Source organism: Staurois parvus, unplaced genomic scaffold, assembly GCF_062004578.1.
Source record: "Staurois parvus isolate SC_StPar_1 unplaced genomic scaffold, SC_StPar_1.0 ptg000297l, whole genome shotgun sequence".
NCBI classification, from domain to species: Eukaryota; Metazoa; Chordata; class Amphibia; order Anura; family Ranidae; genus Staurois; species Staurois parvus.
The window spans coordinates 4098282-4115000 of NW_028318093.1; the positions used below are offsets into that span (position 1 = coordinate 4098282).

Below are 16719 nucleotides of genomic sequence, written 5' to 3' on the forward strand. Positions count from 1 at the left end.
AAATTCCTTAGTAAATCAGCACACAGTAAACCCACCAAGCATTGTTAGACACACAGTTAACCCTTTGATTGGCCCTAGATGTTAACCCCTTCCTAGCCAGTGTTATTAGTATAGTGTCAGTGTATATTATTAGCACTGATCACTGTATTAGTGTCACTGGAGATGTCAGTGCCAGTTAGTCAATTCACAAAGAGTTAGTGTCAGATTGCCCACCACACTATCACAGTCCCACTATAACCGCCATTACTAGTATAAAATAAATAAATAAATAAAAAATCCAGTATACATCTCATGTAGATGCTATAACTTTCACGCAAACCAATTAATATACACTTATTGGGATTTTTTTTACCAAAAATATGTAGCAGAATACATTTTGGCTTAAGCTTATAAAGAATTTAGATTTTTAAACATTTTTTGTATTAGAAATGTTTTATCTCAGAAAGTAAAAAAATATTGTTTTTTTCTAGATGTCAGTCTTTTTTAATTTATAGCACATTTGTGTGAAAAAAATGATATAAATTTCATTTGGGTGCAGTGTCGCAATTGTCAGTTAAAGTAGCATAGTGCCGAATAGTAAAAAATGCCCTGGTCAGGAAGGGGGTAAAACCTTCCAGAGGGCAAGTGGTTATTTTTTTTTTATCCTGAAAGGCTTTCTTTGAAGCGCTGAATAAGAAAATATACTCCCTCAACCCTACACAAACAAAGCAAAACATACACATGTAGTTAAAATGAACACCAAAAATATTTATTTTAAGAACATTTTTATAACACAACTTTTTTATATACATGGAAAATCAAACTAAATAGATACATTTTCTTTCAATCTTAAAACATAAAAACATATACTATATAGTCATTTAGGGCATCTATCTTTTTGTAGAAGGCAATGGGGTGGATTTGCTAAAACTGGAGAGTGCAAAATCTGGTGCAGCATGCCATGCAGCCAGCTTCTAATGTCAGCTTGTTCAATAAACCTGGAAGCTGATTGGTTTCTATGCAGATTTCACCAGATTTTGCACTCTCCAATTTTAGCAAATTAACCCCAATATGCTAGAAAAATGATGGGGGTCACAAAGATGGCACTGTCCTTGTTGGAAATGTGATGGCCAAGCCTCCAGTACTATAAAGAGACTCTGTCATTTTCATCATTTAAAGCAAAATAACAGGTTCACTCGCTGACACTCTTATCTTCACTCTGCTATTCCATAACTCCATTCCTCTATCAGTGCTTCTGAATATAATTCTGGCCATAAATAGGTTGAATTTCAGCTTTCTGAAGTCCTGCTGAACTAACCAAAATTTAAACCATGGGTGACCCTGAAGCACCAAAAATCAGCTGAGCCAGGGGGAAAACGATCATCAAGAAAATGACTGAAACCTATTAGATGCAATAACTGTTCAGCAATGCCATTGTATGCAGGCAGTCACAAGTGCCCAAATATAATAGCCAGCAACGGAGACTCCTGCATCCATGTTGTCAGAGTGGTTTTGAGCCATGTATGGCTGCCTTAGGGGGGTAGGTGACCAGCTCCCATCATGTAGTGCACAGGCTTGAGAGGCTATTCTCCAGTCCTGGATATTATCACATGAGGAAAGGGAAGAAGTCATTAACCTTCCATAAACTCCAACATCATTTGACACGAGCCTATACAGGGCTAGGTCTTTCTACTCCAACAGCAAAATGGAGTGGTGGGGTAGCATGGCAATAGTGAATATATGTCTACCTAAATAGGTAGTAAAGTCAATAATTTAAAAATTTGCTGACAAGGCAGACTTTTTATAACCGAAGCACCCTACAGGTCTCTTCTGTCTTAAATGTCCCCCCCCCTGCCTGTCAGTGGGTAATGTGATCTGAGCCACACATGCGCAGCTCAGACCACATTTACGGCCCACTCTGTATGTAGCAGCGATGTAAAGTTACCTGAGCTCGGCCAATCAAGTGGCCGAAGATATGAAACCTGGTAGGAAGAACGGGTTAGGATGGACATCGCTGAAGGTCTCCGTTTGTAGGAAAGCCTGTCATAATGTACTAGTATATAGTGCATATTAGTACATTATGACTTAATCCTTCAGGGGGGCCACTTTTTCTGAGTGCCCGCCACACATAATTCTCCCTCTTGCCAACCCCCTTAGCACTGTCATGGCAACATACAAACATGATGGGATGGAGCTTAAAGAGACCCTGCCTGTAGTCTTCATACATTTAGCCATAAGCACCGTGTTAAAAAAACATTAGTTATACTTACATGTCAAATGAGCTGTAAAATCAATCTTTGTTCAAGAGCTAGGGTTGCTGCTAGCAATCTATCCTGCCACCAGCTTCTATATCAATACAGGACACTATAGTGACATAGTGGTTGGCAGGAGGAGCCACAAGGGACTATATCTGGGGACCATAAATCTTATGTTTCCAGATGTGTCCATTACCAGTGGTAGCTGTAGCTTTTGAACAGAGCAAAGGTTGGCATCACCTCCTGCTGGAAAGTTGAGTATCAATGATATTCTTTTACATGGTGCCTGTGGCTTAATTTTGGAAGACTAGCAACAAGACCTCTTTAAGTGGGAATCAAGCAGACTTTAAACTTAACCCTTAAGCATTACTGAAGAACTAACATAACTGGAAGATCAAAGTACAGGCACACTTTATTAGGTTTAATAAAAGGCCATGACAATGTGGAAAGCTTATCAACCCATAGAACCAGACTGCAGCCAAACATGGCTTACCGGTTATTGTGCTTGTGGCCTAATTTTTGAAGGCCAGCAATAAAGGATTGAGTTCCTATTGGCTGCTATGGGTATTTGTAATTAGCATTGCTCTTGACTTACTGAATAAGATTTATCAGCTTTACTACAAAGTAACCAACAAAACAATTCAAATATAGTCCCTATACGTGGATTTAAATGTAATCTCCTTAAACAGAGAATAATGTTAAGCAAGGCACTTTTTCCTGTGTGGCCCAATCTGAGCCATCTCGTCCTTCTCAGCTTCCATTCAGTCTTGGTCATCACTTCTGTTCTGTTCTCTTTAGATGGCATAAGTGTTCCAAAGGCTAAAACAGATAATAAGATATCATTTGCCATCCATACAGTGTATTGAGAATATTCAACATTTTTTAAACGTAGTGTTGGACACAAACAACAGAGAGATCCTGTACAAAGTGACAGGCTAGATTCATCTGGATATCCAGCACCGATGGTGCCTGTATGTGCCTACCCTCTTATCTTGGTTTTCCACACAATGCTCTTCCTCAGAAACTCTCAAGATATCTGCAGTATATTGGACATACAGTAAATGAACTCATGTTCATCTGCCAAAAACTTACTTCTGCTGATACTGAGGATCTGCACTGTGCGCCAGGAGGATCTGCTTTATGTCCTGTGGTGGCATTAGTCCCAAATCCTGTGCTCTCTGCCAGCGCTCCATCCTTGAGATACCTAAAGGTGATTAGATGGTTCAGAAATACATAAATTACTTATGTGATACAAATGACATTGGGCCTTATTTATATAGGTGGCTTAAAGGAAAACTATAACAAAATAATTATCTTTAAAGCCCCACACTGGGAAAATTAAAAATCCACCCTTGCAGTGCCCCCTCCCCCCCCGCATTTCAAAGGATCCTCAGACTTTCCAAACAAAGGGTCCCTATGTTGGTGTCAGTAGGAGGAATAGTGCCTCATCATTGATGTCAGTGGGAGGAATAGTGCCTTGAAACAGTGGGAATGGTAGTGTCCCAAGATAAAGTTAAGCAAAGGACAACATCCATCCTGCAGGCATTTCAAGGGATCCCCAGACTTTCCAAACAAAGGGCCCCCATGTTGGTGTCAGTGGGAGGAATAGTGCCTTATCATTGGTGTCAGTGGAGGGAATGGTGCCACATCATTGATGTCAGTGGGAGGAATAGTGCCTTGAAACAGTGGGTATAGTAGTGTCCAAAGATAAAGTTAAGCAAAGGACAACATCCAGCCTGTAGGCCACAGTTTGGAGATCACTGGTCTAGAGCTGAGGATTAGGGCAAGCCATAGGTTATGCATCTATCTTTCTACGGGTTGCAGGAAAGAAAATTGCTCAATTCCCCCCATCACAGTCAGTGTTGGAGGGGGAATCCCTCTTGTGGAGATATTGGGGTTTATTTACTAAAGCTGGAGAGTCCAAAATCAGACTCCCTTCTGCATAGAAACCGATCAGCTTCTAACCTCAGCTTGTTCAATGAAGCTTTGGCAATGAAACCTGGAAGCTGACTGGTTTCTATGCAGAAGGGAGTCTGATTTTGGACTCTCCAGCTTTAGTAAATAAACCCTATTGTGTTCTCCTGGCAAGGAGCTGTCCCTGCCTGGAGAACACAATGATTACTTGTTTGCAGCTATAGCTGCAGGCAGTAATCGCATGCTAACAATCTGACAGGTTGGTTGTACTCCAGTCTATCGATGGATCAACTTTGGTACAATCAGCTTGCCCATAGATTAATTGAATCTCAGCTAGTCCCTGCTGAACCATCATTCAATCCATCTATGGCTGTCTACTTACCCTACTCCTCAATCCAGCAAGCTCCTTCCAGTGCTGCAACCAGCTCCAGTCGCACTCCAGCCTCCTTAGCATAAAATATGGGGTTAATGTCCCTGCAGTGTACATGATGACACCAAGGATATTGTCACAGAGTGGCACTTCAGGCAGAAGAGGAAAACACTGAAGCCAGCTGGATCTGGGGTATAAGGTATTAAAGCTGCTTGAATGGTAACCCTTAGGCATAAGAAGCTTTTAACCCTTTTGTTGGTGGGGGTAGGGCACTGTAAAAGTGATTTATTTTTAATTTCTCTGGAGTTGGGCTTTAAATTATAAACATTTTAAATGGTGTTTCAATGTACCAGAAACTTGCAAGAAGGAAGGTAAGACATTTTTATTGCAGAAGAGATATAGTGGTTGGTACACTAAAGGAGCAGAGCATGTTCCCTTCGCAAAGTCAATTTTCACTTTAGTGAAATAGGTGAAGTTGTGCTTCATTTATGCAACATGTGCAAAGCTAAAAACTTTTAATTTTTTTCATTCTTCTTGCATATGCCTGGGAATTCTTTGCAAATGGAATTTTCACTTTGTTTCACTTAACCACTTGAAGTCCGGATACTTTCACCCCCTTCCAGTCCAGGCCAATTTTCAGCTTTCAGTGCTATCACACTTTGAATGACAATTGCACGGTCATGCAACACTGTACCCATATGAATTTTTTAGCATTTTTTTGAGACAGAAAAAACTTTATTCTGGTGGTATTTATTCACCACTGGGATTTTTAATTTTTTGCTATATAAAGTCCAAAAATTTTGAAAAAAAAGTGTTTTTCTTATAAAATTTTGCAAATAAACAATCTTTCTTCATAAATCTTGGCCAAAATGTATTCATCTATCTTTTTAGTAAAAAAAAATAAAAAAATAACCCAAATTAGTTTATAACCAAAAATTATAATTTTTAAAATAGTTTTTACATTTTTATTTTAATTTTTCTTATTATTATTTATGTTTTTTTAACATACTATCACCCTAGCAGTACAGTGTCACCATAGCGACACTGTACTACTTGTGGGGGGTTATGAAGATTTTTTTTTTCTCTTACACTGATTGTGTTTACACCCATAAAGGTTGTAAAAGCAATCATTTCTCCTTCTCTCTGTCTGCATTCCTGCAGCCATTGATAAATACTGTGCGAGCTGTGATTGGTCACAACTTGTCACATGGTACAAGGCTGTTGTGAATAGCCTTGTACCATGTGACCTCTGTGATCATTCACAGATTTCACAAGTAGTAAGCAATGATGTCAGGAAGTGACATCTTGTTTACTACTATTCATGTGATGACTAATTAGCCAATCAGTGATCAAACGAATTGGGACTTCACACAGAGGTCCCATACAGCAATCTGTGTTTCGCTGTGTCCTCTGGATACAGCGGGCACTGATCGCAGTTCCGCGCGCTCCCAGGGAGCACGCACAGGCAATGGATGCGGGGGGACGTTTAGAAACATCCCCCCGTATCGGTAGCGCTCCTGTCTGGCCGTTTATTAACATGGGCTGGAAGGGAAGAGGTTAATTCACTAAGATAAGTGAAAACGCAGTTTGAAAGTGAAAATTTCCTTTAAAAGTGAACATGCTCTTCACCTTTAGTAAATCAACCCTATTTAGAGGAGAGCTACCAAATCAGGTCAATGATTTGCACTATGCAACAGAACTAAAAAAAAGCCTATGCTCAAATCCATTATATATATATACCAGGATGTACCTAACGTTGAAATTTAATATTATCAATTAATTTCTGCACACTGCTCTACACCTTTATGCAATTCTAACAATTTAAAACTTCAGGGGACACCAGCACTGCAAGGGTTAAATACTTCTTTAAGTCTAGGGGATGGGAAAAACAGTTTATTTACCCAATTCTCCAGTCCCACAGCAGCCGATGCTCCCTTACAGGTGAAATTCGAAAAATTTGAATATCGTGCAAAAGTTCATTTATTTCAGTAATGCAACTTAAAAGGTGAAACTAATATATGAGATAGACTCATTACATGCAAAGCAAGATAGTTCAAGCCGTGATTTGTCATAATTGTGATGATTATGGCTTACAGCTCATGAAAACCCCAAATCCACAATCTCAGAAAATTAGAATATTACATGCAATCAATAAAACAAGGATTGTACATAGAACAATATCGGACCTCTGAAAAGTATAAGCATGTATATGTACTCAGTACTTGGTTTGGGCCCCTTTTGCAGCAATTACTGCCTCAATGCGGCATGGCATGGAAGCTATCAACCTGTGGCACTGCTGAGGTGTTATGGAAGACCAAGATGCTTCAATAGCGGCCTTCAGCTCTTCTGCATTGTTCGGTCTCATGTCTCTCATCTTTCTCTTGGCAATGCCCCATAGATTCTCTATGGAGTTCAGGTCAGGCGAGTTTGCTGGCCAATCAAGAACAGTAATCTCACGGTCATTGAACCAGGTTTTGGTGCTTTTGGCAGTGTGGGCAGGTGCCAAGTCCTGCTGGAAAATAAAGTCAGCATCCCCATAAAGCTCGTCTGCGGAAGGAAGCATGAAGTGCTCCAAAATCTCCTGGTAGACGGCTGCGTTGACTCTGGACTTAATGAGGCACAGTGGACCAACACCAGCAGATGACATGACTCCCCAAATCAACACAGACTGTGGAAACTTCACACTTCAAGCATCTTGCAGTGTGTGCCTCTCCATTCTTCCTCCATACTCTGGGTCCTTGGTTACCAAATGAGATGCAAAAGTTGCTCTCATCAGAAAAGAGGACTTTGGACCACTGAGCAACAGACCAGGTCTGTTTCTTTAGCCCAGGTAAGACGCTTCTGACGTTGTTTGTTGTTCAGGAGCGGCTTGACAAGAGGAATACGACATTTGAAGCCCATGTCCAGGATCCGTCTGTGTATGGTGGCTCTTGATGCACTGACTCCAGCCTCAGTCCACTCTTTGTGAAAGTCCCCAACACTTTTGAATGGCCTTTTCCTGACAATTCTCTCCAGGCTGCGGTCATCCCTGCTGCTTGTGCACCTTTTTCTTCCACACTTTTCCCTTCCACATAACTTTCTATTAATGTGCTTTGATACAGCACTTTGGGAACATCCAACTTCTTTTGCAATTGCCTTTTGAGGCTTTCCCTCCTTATGGAGGGTGTCAGTGATGGTTTTCTGCACAACTGTCAGGTCAGCAGTCTTTCCCATGATTGTGATTCCTACTGAACCAGACTGAGAGACCATATAAAGGCTCAGGAACCCTTTGCAGGTGTTATGGCTTAATTAACTGATTAGAGGGGGACACTTTGAGCCTAGAATATTGCACCTTTTTACAATATTCTCATTTTCTGAGATTGTGGATTTGGGGTTTTCATGAGCTGTAAGCCATAATCATCACAATTATGACAAATCAAGGCTTGAACTACATTGCTTTGCATGTAGTGAGTCTATCTCATATAATAGTTTCACCTTTTAAGTTGCATTACTGAAATAAATGAACGTTTGCACGATATTCTAATTTTTCGAGTTTCACCTGTATGTTCCAGCAGTGGACTGTCTCTTGCCGTCCTCATATCCAAGGCTATGGACACTGCATTGGTCTTGATGATGTCAGAGGACATTAGGCTGCTGGGGCAAGAGGAGAAGAGGCAGCAAGAACTGGAGCCTGCAGGAGCGGAGGATAGGGTAAATAAAAGTGTTTTGCTTGTTTCCCTAGACCTAAATAAGCATTTAACCCTTGCAATGTGGAGGCAGCCCAACTGCAGGAGAGGATTTTTACTTTCTCTGGCATTCAGTGTTAAAGCAAAATTCAAGGAAACTGTTAAGATTTATGCCTAACTGTGTATTTACATTTCTCTGCGCCTTTTCTGTGCTCCTAATTGCTATTCCCCACCCCTTTCTGTATGCTCTAGATCAGCCTTTCTCAGCCAGGGTGCCCAGACACCCTGGGGTGCCTTGAGGTTTCTTCAGGGGTGCCTTGGCAAAATGTCTAAAAATTGCCCAAAACTTTTATGCAAGCCAGCGGGTGGAATAAGCCTGCCTTTTAGTTACACAAAGTCACAGGCTTTCATTGTGAACCATTATGATCTTCTAGCTGCTGGTGTCCTGACAGCCAGTGACGTTACCAGTTGATAAGGAGGATGTCAGCTGCCTGCACAGCATCCTAGTTTGACCCTCCCCTGCCCCTCTCCATCAGTGTTGGTGTCACATTAGCTCAGTGATGGAGAAAAACTGAGGGAGAGAAGAAACACTGGAATACTAGTCAGTACCAGTGTGCAAAAGTGTATTTGCTTTGGAAGAATAAATAAACTCTAATGTTGGGTGTCCTATGTGTGTGGATGTTGCTGCGTTATATAAAACTATTAGAATAGTTTTTCACATTTTAGAATGTGGTGCTTGAACACTGTCCATAATTTTAAAGGGTGCCTTGACCGAAAAAAGGTTGAGAAACACTGATCTAGATGGGTTAACCTGCCAAAAATGCCAGTGAGGCCTAGCTGCTAACAAGAAATGATCTCTCACCTGTACAAGGTCCAAAATTCCAATTTAGGTCAAACTGGACAAGCTTCTCCAATGGGGTTAGTTTTGGGGTTGGAGCAACTACAGGACAAAAACAAATGTATATAATCACCAACATATTCTTGCAATTAGAAAAACTGGCAAATCAATACATATTTTTGGAGAACATCATTCGATCTGGATGGTGAGTTAGGATATTTTCAATCACATACTGCTTTGTGTACTAGTTACATGCAAGTCTGATATATTTTTGAATTTTGGAAACATTTTAATTAAAAAACTGCAAAATGAGAAGTCTTGATCTAGTTTTCCAGCCAATGTCATATACTATTTTCAACATCTTGCAATAGAAGTTACATGTTGCAGAAAGTATCATTCACCTGAGACTTTATTAATGAGGATTCCATAGTAGCTGAAGGTAAGACCACGTGATATTACTGGTATTAGGAATACACAATGAAAATACTCATAGAGCAAAAGAATGTCATCCTCTTTTTGGACTATATTTTGTATGCAGCTTTATTTGATGTAGTTTTGTATATTTGTATGAGGCCTCATGCACACTGATGTCTTTGGGGCTTTTGTGCCCCTGAACGCACATCAATAAAAGCCTATGTGTCCATGCGTTCCATTTACAAGAGCTTGGGCTCTTTCACACAAACGTTTAAATTGGGTCAGCCTGCCTATTTTTCAGGTGGACCCGATCGGAACCTCCATTCTCCTCTATGGAGCGGCGGGTGTAAATGGACATGTGTCCGTTTACACTCGCTGGCATCCAATCCACCAAAAAGGGATGGGTGGGGATCCAATTCCCCTTCTGTCTGTTGGATTGGATCGGATGAAAATGGACAGGCGGTCTGTTTTCATCCAACTGCCCATTGAGGAGAGCGAGCAGCTCTGTGTCTGCTCTGCAGCAGTGGAGCAGACACAGAGCTGTCATCCACTTGCTCAGGGGGGATCAGCAGAGAGATTCCCTGCTGAGCAAGCGGATCCGCTAAACAGGTCCGTCCCATGTGAAAGATCCCTTTAGGAGCAGCAGCGTTTACAGGCAGTCTAAGCTCCTGTTCCTGAATGCAGAAGAATCGAATTCAGGAGAGGAGCTTTTGAGCATAAAAACAGCAAAATGAACCTAAATGCATCAAAGCTCTAGGCACATTTTGTGCTTGAGCATTTATTAATTTTAATGGCAGAATAAATGAAAATTCTAGCCAATGAAATAAACGCCCAAATGCACTTGAACGCATGTAAACACGACTAAACACATTTGAAAAACGTGGCTTAGGAGCGTTTTTAATTTTCTCTTGTCACAAGAAACAGCCTTTACAATAAACCAGTGTGCATGAAGCCTTATGCTGGACTATCATACTGATCTGGTTTCAGTAGCTTCTCAGTCACTCACTAGGTTAAAGTAGACAGATATGGAGCTCTGAATTTTCTCTGACTTTCTTTGCTGTATGATTGTTCCGGGTCTGCATGGTCTCATTCACACAGCTGTACCAATCGTATATCAGAGCGAAGGGCCGCCTTTGCCAGTGCAGGATGCAGAGGTGTTCCATGTAGCCGAGGGCAGGCAGCCTGTTCAAATCAATGACAGGTGGGTGGCTGCGAGGATCTGCACAAATCTCCAAGGGCATCTTCAAATGTACATCCATGCGGAACCACTGCATGGATCAGAACACAGACAGACTGCTCACATTTGCAGCCAGGCACCCCTGAAAGTCCTGTGTATGCTATGTACACTCCCCTGCACTCATGAAACAGTGTTTGGATCCAGGGCTTCTGTTAGAAACCAAGGGGCCCCATACAGACAACTTGACAGGTCCCCCTCAAATAAACACAGTTTACTATGCTTCAGTAATGAATGAACACAGTGAGTGATCAGTACCAATCACTCGTGTTCATTCAGGAAAGGACGGGGCTGGTAAATGTGGCATATTTACTGGACCCTCCCCCCACTCTCCATTCTGAAGAATCCTATTGTGGGATTGCAGCTGCCGATGGGAAAGAGAGGAAGGAAGCCAGCAGCACTAAAGAGGGTACACGGGGGGGGGGCCTGGGCAGTAGAGGGAAGTGTATGGTGCACATGGAGGGTGTTCAGTGAGGTGAGGGGGGCAATTACCTCCTGATCCTCTGTATGGTTCTTTCTGCAGCAGCCAAAAGCCAGCGGGATGGAGAGAAGAAGCCAGCTTTCAGCTGCTGCAGAGAGAGCCATACATAGGGATCGGTTCCAGTAATTGCCCCCCAGCCATGCTGGTCAACTAGATGCCTGGGCCCCATACAGAGGACTGGTGGTACCCCCTTATCCACGGCCCTGTTTGGACCTGGTGACTGACCACTAAGTCTACTGTGGAAGGCAGGAGGGGATGTCATGTGTTCCCCATACCATGTATTCTTGCAGGAGGGCAAGTATGCATGGCAAACACAAGTTGCACTGTCCAACTTTCTGGTAGCTTGTAGCATAAAGTATATATCAAAGGACACATCTAACCACATTCCCCAGCAGTGATGAGCTTGGACATGTTCAGACAAGGATCCGAACCCCCATGTGTGATCCCCCCGGGAAACTGTCACCTGTGCAGGCCAATCTGTGGCCGCGGCACTCCCTGCCTGGTGTCTGCATGTTCTTCCTGTGCCTGCCTGGTAGGTAAATTGGCTCCTGTCCAAACTGGCCCTAGTGCATATGTTCCTTAGGTACCTTAGATTGTAAGCTCCTTGAGGGCAGAGACTAATGTGAATGTACAATATACATATATAATGTGCTGTGTAAACTGATGCGCTATAATAAATTAATATATGCTGATTGCCCCTGCTGCAGATGATTGGCCTATGCAGGTGACAGCCTCCTAGTCGGCTCACACACGTAGGTTGGAATCTTTGTCCAAACATGCCCAGCACTATTCCCTAGGACGGTAAACACACCATGAAAAATCCATATGCAAAATAATTTGTTTAACCCACTGATTTCCTTTCCCTTTAGTATTTAAAAATCAATGCTTTGTCTCCTCCTCACATGCTCATCTCCAGGACTTCTCCAGAGCCTCTCCCATCCTATGGAACTCTCTACCCTAATCTGTTTGACTATCTCCTACTCCATTTTTCGGCCTCATGTTTACCAGCAGGAAAAAAACCCCAGGGCCAGTGCGTCCAGGAACAGAAGCGTTTTGCCAGGAAAAAACATTTGACGCGGCTAAATGTGTTTAAACGTGCCTTAAAGCGGAGTTCCACCTAAAAAAAAAAGTCATCAGCTACATAAACTGTAGCTGTTGACTTTTAAAATACAGCCACTTACCTGTTCCTCGGTCCAGCGGTGTCCTCACCACCACTGGTTTCGTCGGTCGTCTTCTCTCCCTGGCGTTGGCATCTTTAGTGTGGGCACCCGGCTGTGACAGCTTGCAGCTTCACAGCTGGGTGCCTACTGCCCATGTGCGAGAAGCACTGCACTTTGTGAATGGCCCCGTAGTCTTCTGGGACCTGTCACATGTCCCACAAGACTACGGAGAGGGAGATGGGGGAGGACAACTTCCGCTTTTGATTGCCTAGGCCAGGGGTAGGCAACCTGCGGCTCTCTAGCTGTTGTGGAACTACATTTCCCATGAGGCATTGCAATATTACAAAACTGACAGTTACAGCTATGACTTGCAGAGGCATGATGGAATTTGTAGTCCTGCAACAGCTGGAGAGCCGCAGGTTGCCTACCCCTGGCCAAGGCGATCGCAGCAGAAGTGGGAGCGGGTACTTGTCAAATTCGAGTACCCGCTCCCCAAAGGTGCCAATCCTTAATGGGGAGCGGGGGACCAGTCTTTAAAGCGGAACTTCCCCTTTCGGGTGGAGCTCTGCTTTAATTTTTATTAATTTACACACAAGTTTTTTGGGGGGAGTTTTCTTACAATCTTCACCTCTGGCTGAGAGAAAAAGATACAAAATCTTAAAGCGGAACTTCTTTTTTGGGTGGAGCTTTGCTTTAACACGTTTAGCGCTTGAGTGTTAAATAATTTGAATGGCCAAAATAAATTATTATTCTGGCCAATAAAATGAATGAATGCCCAAGCACTTGACGCTTTAGATTTTTTTAGCGTCCTGTGTGCATGAGGCCCAAGGCTCCATGCACACTAGGGTTTTTTTTTTTTATATAGCATTTTTTTTTCTGCTCCTAGAAGCTAAATTGTGTTATCCTATGTGTAACGTTTTTTGAGATTCAGTGTCTAGGAGCAGAAAAAAAGTTGTTTTTGTATTGTTTTTTAGAGCGTTTTTCCAGCAGAAAAAAACTACAAATGCTCCTAAAAGCTACTAAAGCACTCCTAACAGCTTTTTCTACATGTTCTATATAAACGCTAATAAAACGATAACACTCCTAAATGCTATTAAAAATGCTATTACCAGCATTTTTTATCCAGTGTTTTTTCCAGCGGTTTTTCAGCTTAAAAAAATGCTAGTGTGCATGGAGCCTTTGGTGATCCCTGAATACTTGTCTCTTCAGAGAAGCCTATCCTGCCTTCAGCTATAACCAAATTTTCTCTTTCTCCCATCAGTTCATCCCTCAAAGTTATTACTTTTTGTTCCACCAGCCCCTCCCTCCTAGATTGTAAGCTCCAAGGATCAGGGCCCTCCTAACCCTCTTGTATTGAACTGTATTGTTGCTGTATTGTCTCCCGTTATATTGTAAAGTGCTGAGCAAACTGTTGGCGCTATATAAATCCTGAATAATAATAATAATAATGCAATAAAAGCATTTGCAAGGTGCATTTAATGCCATATGAAATGTTGGATAGCAAAATGATTTAGATATGTCTCTAAACCAAAAAAAGGAGGACAGTTGAGGAAGGACAGAGGTAATCGGTTCCATAAGACAGACAGTTAGGGCCAGTTCACACTGCAAAAAAGCACTCCAGATGCATTCTGGATACGGTTTTGCTGACAGTTCACACCACACGCAGTTTTGATGCAGTTTGCTACGTTCCAGTATGGTTCTGTGCAGAAATGTTTTCTGCACAGAACCATATTGGAACGTAGCAAACTGCATGTTGCAGCATGTTCTACTTTTTTTTCTGCACCGAAAACTGACTAGAACTGGCTGCAATGGTGTGAACCAGGGCCATTGGAATACATGGAAAACACTGTGCATGCATTTTTGATGCAGAAAAAAACACACTGAACTGCACCTGGTGTGAACTAGCCCATAGGCTAGGTTCACGCCTATGCAGTTTGCATTTGATCCGTTTCTGCAGTGCTTTTTGAGGTGCGTTTTGCATACGTTTTTAATTAATTTTGCATTTTATTTCCCAACTTGTTGCTGGGCAGATTAAAACGTGTCAAAAACGCATCAAAAACGCACTACATACATTTCTGCAGCATCTCCATTGAAGTCTATTAAACCAAAATGCAACGTTTTGCGTTTTAAAAAGTCCCTGACCCTTTTCAAAAAACGCACCCGGTGAAAGCGCAGAGATGTGAACGTGTCTCATAGGAAATCATGTTAAATGGACTGTAGTGTGTTTCTGCAAAATGCACCGGAAAATGCTTAGGTGTGAACCTAGGCTTGGAAAGGATAATGTGAACCTGTTACTTTCCCTACAATGGGCAAAGTACACCAAACAATCATAGACTGGTGACAAGCAGAGATCAGCTCTCTGCATATAGCAAACAGGAGACTGAATGGTAAATGAGGAAAGTGAGATGAAGTCACAGATCCAGACATAGATGCAGCCCCTCTAGATGACCCCAGTGATCAGTCCTCACCTCCTGGGTCCTGCTTCTCTTTCTGCAGACTGGTCCTCTTGGCTTTGCCTCCCCCAGGCTGTGTCTGCTCTACCTCCCCCTTTACCAGGGTCTTGGCTCTTTCTGCGGCTCTCCTTCTGCTCTCTTCAGCATGTTTTACTACTGGCAGGCAATCTGTCAGCTTTCTCTTTCTGCCCATGATCCTATGCAGTGCCCCTTCCTTTGCCTGGACTTGTTTGCTGTGTTCTTGCTCCTTCTTCCTTGTTGCTGGTTCTCCTCTCCACCCCTACAGCTGTTATGTCACCCTTGTCATCAGAGCATGTGGTTTTCATATAAGCAATCAGCGACATCTAGTGGACAATTTGCAATAGAACAGCACTGAGGCCTGCCTTATAGCTAAACCAAAAAAGTTGTGATGCCAATGAAAAAAAACTTTAGTTTTGATTGATTCACAGTAGTGATGCACCAAAATGATAATTCTGGTACCGAAATCGATACTGAAAATTCAGAATGCAAGTGGAAAAAAATGTTGGTCTATCACATAAAATCCCAATAAAATACATTTACATTTTTGGTTGTAACATGACAAAACGTGGAAAATTTCAAGGGGTATGAATACTTTTTCAAGGCACTGTATACTATAATATAAATTTTCATCTACGATTTGAGAAATAATGTCCTTGGCAATGGCCTGTAAATCATCTTTTCCAGCAATGTATCTCCTATCTAAATTCTTCACGTTATTATTATTATACAGGATTTATATAGCGCCAACAGTTTGCTCAACGCTTTACAATATAACGGTGGACAATACAGTTCAATACAAGAGGGATAGGAGGTCCCTGCTCCTTGGAGCTTACAATCTAGGAGGGAGGGGCTAGTGGTACAAAAGGTAGTAACTGTGGGGGATGGACTGGTTGGAATAGTAGAAGATTCCATTATTAGCTGAGGGCAGGATAGGCTTCCCTGAAGAGATAGGTTTTCAGAGATCGCCTAAACGTGAGCAGAGTAGGTGATAGTCTGAAAAATTGGGGTAGAGAGTTCCATAGGATGAGGGAAGCTCTGGAGAAGTCCTGGAGACGAGCATGAGAGGAGGAGACAAGGGAGCTAGAGGGTAGGAGGTCTTGCGAGGAGCGGAGAGTACGGTTTGGGTGATATTTAGAGACAAGATCAGTGATGTAATTTGGGGCAGAGTTATAAATGGCTTTATATGTTATTGTTAATGTTTTAAATTTTATCCGTTGGGTAATGGGAAGCCAGTGGAGGGATTGGCAGAGAGGGGTGGCAGATACAGAATGGTTAGTAAGGTGGATGAGTACGGTATTTTATGCGTTTATTTTTGTATTATTGACAAAAGATTCCTTGCAATAATGGGTGGTGGGTGGTGAGTCTGAACTTTGTTATTTTCAGCAGCTACAGCCACTGGCAAAATCTCAAAGTGGTTCTAAAGTCTCCAGTATTCATTGTATGCATGAAGGTAAAAAACCTTCTGTGTGTAGCAGCTCCCCCCAGCCCACCCTAACACTTAACTGAGCCCCATCCCGATCCAGCAATGTCCACAAGAGCCTCTGTTTTTTTTGGTCTCTCACTCCTTATTGGCTGAGGCAGCAGCAGGAGCCATTGTCTCCCTTTTCTCCTATAAGTTTCAATACTTTTATTAGTCACTGTCCTACTGTAAATATGCATATCAATAGGTCCTGACTGTCCTATTTGACTTCACTACTTGCATTACTTGCATACATATGCAGTAACTCAAAAAGATTTGAGGAAAGAAGACAGATAAGCAATAGGGATAAGCTATATGTACATAAGTTTGGTTTGATGTAGGTTCAGTAACAGGGGCGGACTGACCATTTGGAAACTCGGCACTGCCCGAGGGCCCAGGGTCAGTAGGGGGCCCCATGATATGCCCCTGGTACCTTTTTTATAGGCTTTTTTGAGTTTGGGCAAGGACACAGGGGC

At 42.3% G+C, this 16719-nt stretch overlaps 1 protein-coding gene across 1 annotated transcript; it reads right to left on the reverse strand.

Moving 5' to 3' along the window:
- Window positions 1-726: 726 nt before the first annotated feature.
- Window positions 727-15059, reverse strand: POLD4 (DNA polymerase delta 4, accessory subunit). Its single transcript, XM_089682736.1, has 4 exons — window positions 14779-15059; window positions 9046-9123; window positions 3327-3438; window positions 727-3053 (listed from the first exon to the last, which is right to left on the reverse strand). Exons 1-4 carry the CDS (start codon window positions 14954-14956, stop codon window positions 3029-3031), a joined length of 393 nt encoding a protein of 130 aa, XP_089538862.1. The 5' UTR covers window positions 14957-15059; the 3' UTR covers window positions 727-3028.
- Window positions 15060-16719: the final 1660 nt, after the last annotated feature.

Excerpts from the sequence above, each read along its gene's own strand:
- POLD4 (XM_089682736.1), bottom strand. The coding sequence starts at position 14,956 with ATGGGCAGAAAGAGAAAGCTGACAGATTGCCTGCCAGTAGTAAAACAT. Across the intron at positions 3,439-9,045 it reads GAATTTTGGACCTTGTACAG|GTATCTCAAGGATGGAGCGC; the intron begins GTGAGAGATCAT and ends AATCACCTTTAG. Across the intron at positions 3,054-3,326 it reads GATCCTCAGTATCAGCAGAA|CCTTTGGAACACTTATGCCA; the intron begins GTAAGTTTTTGG and ends TATCTGTTTTAG.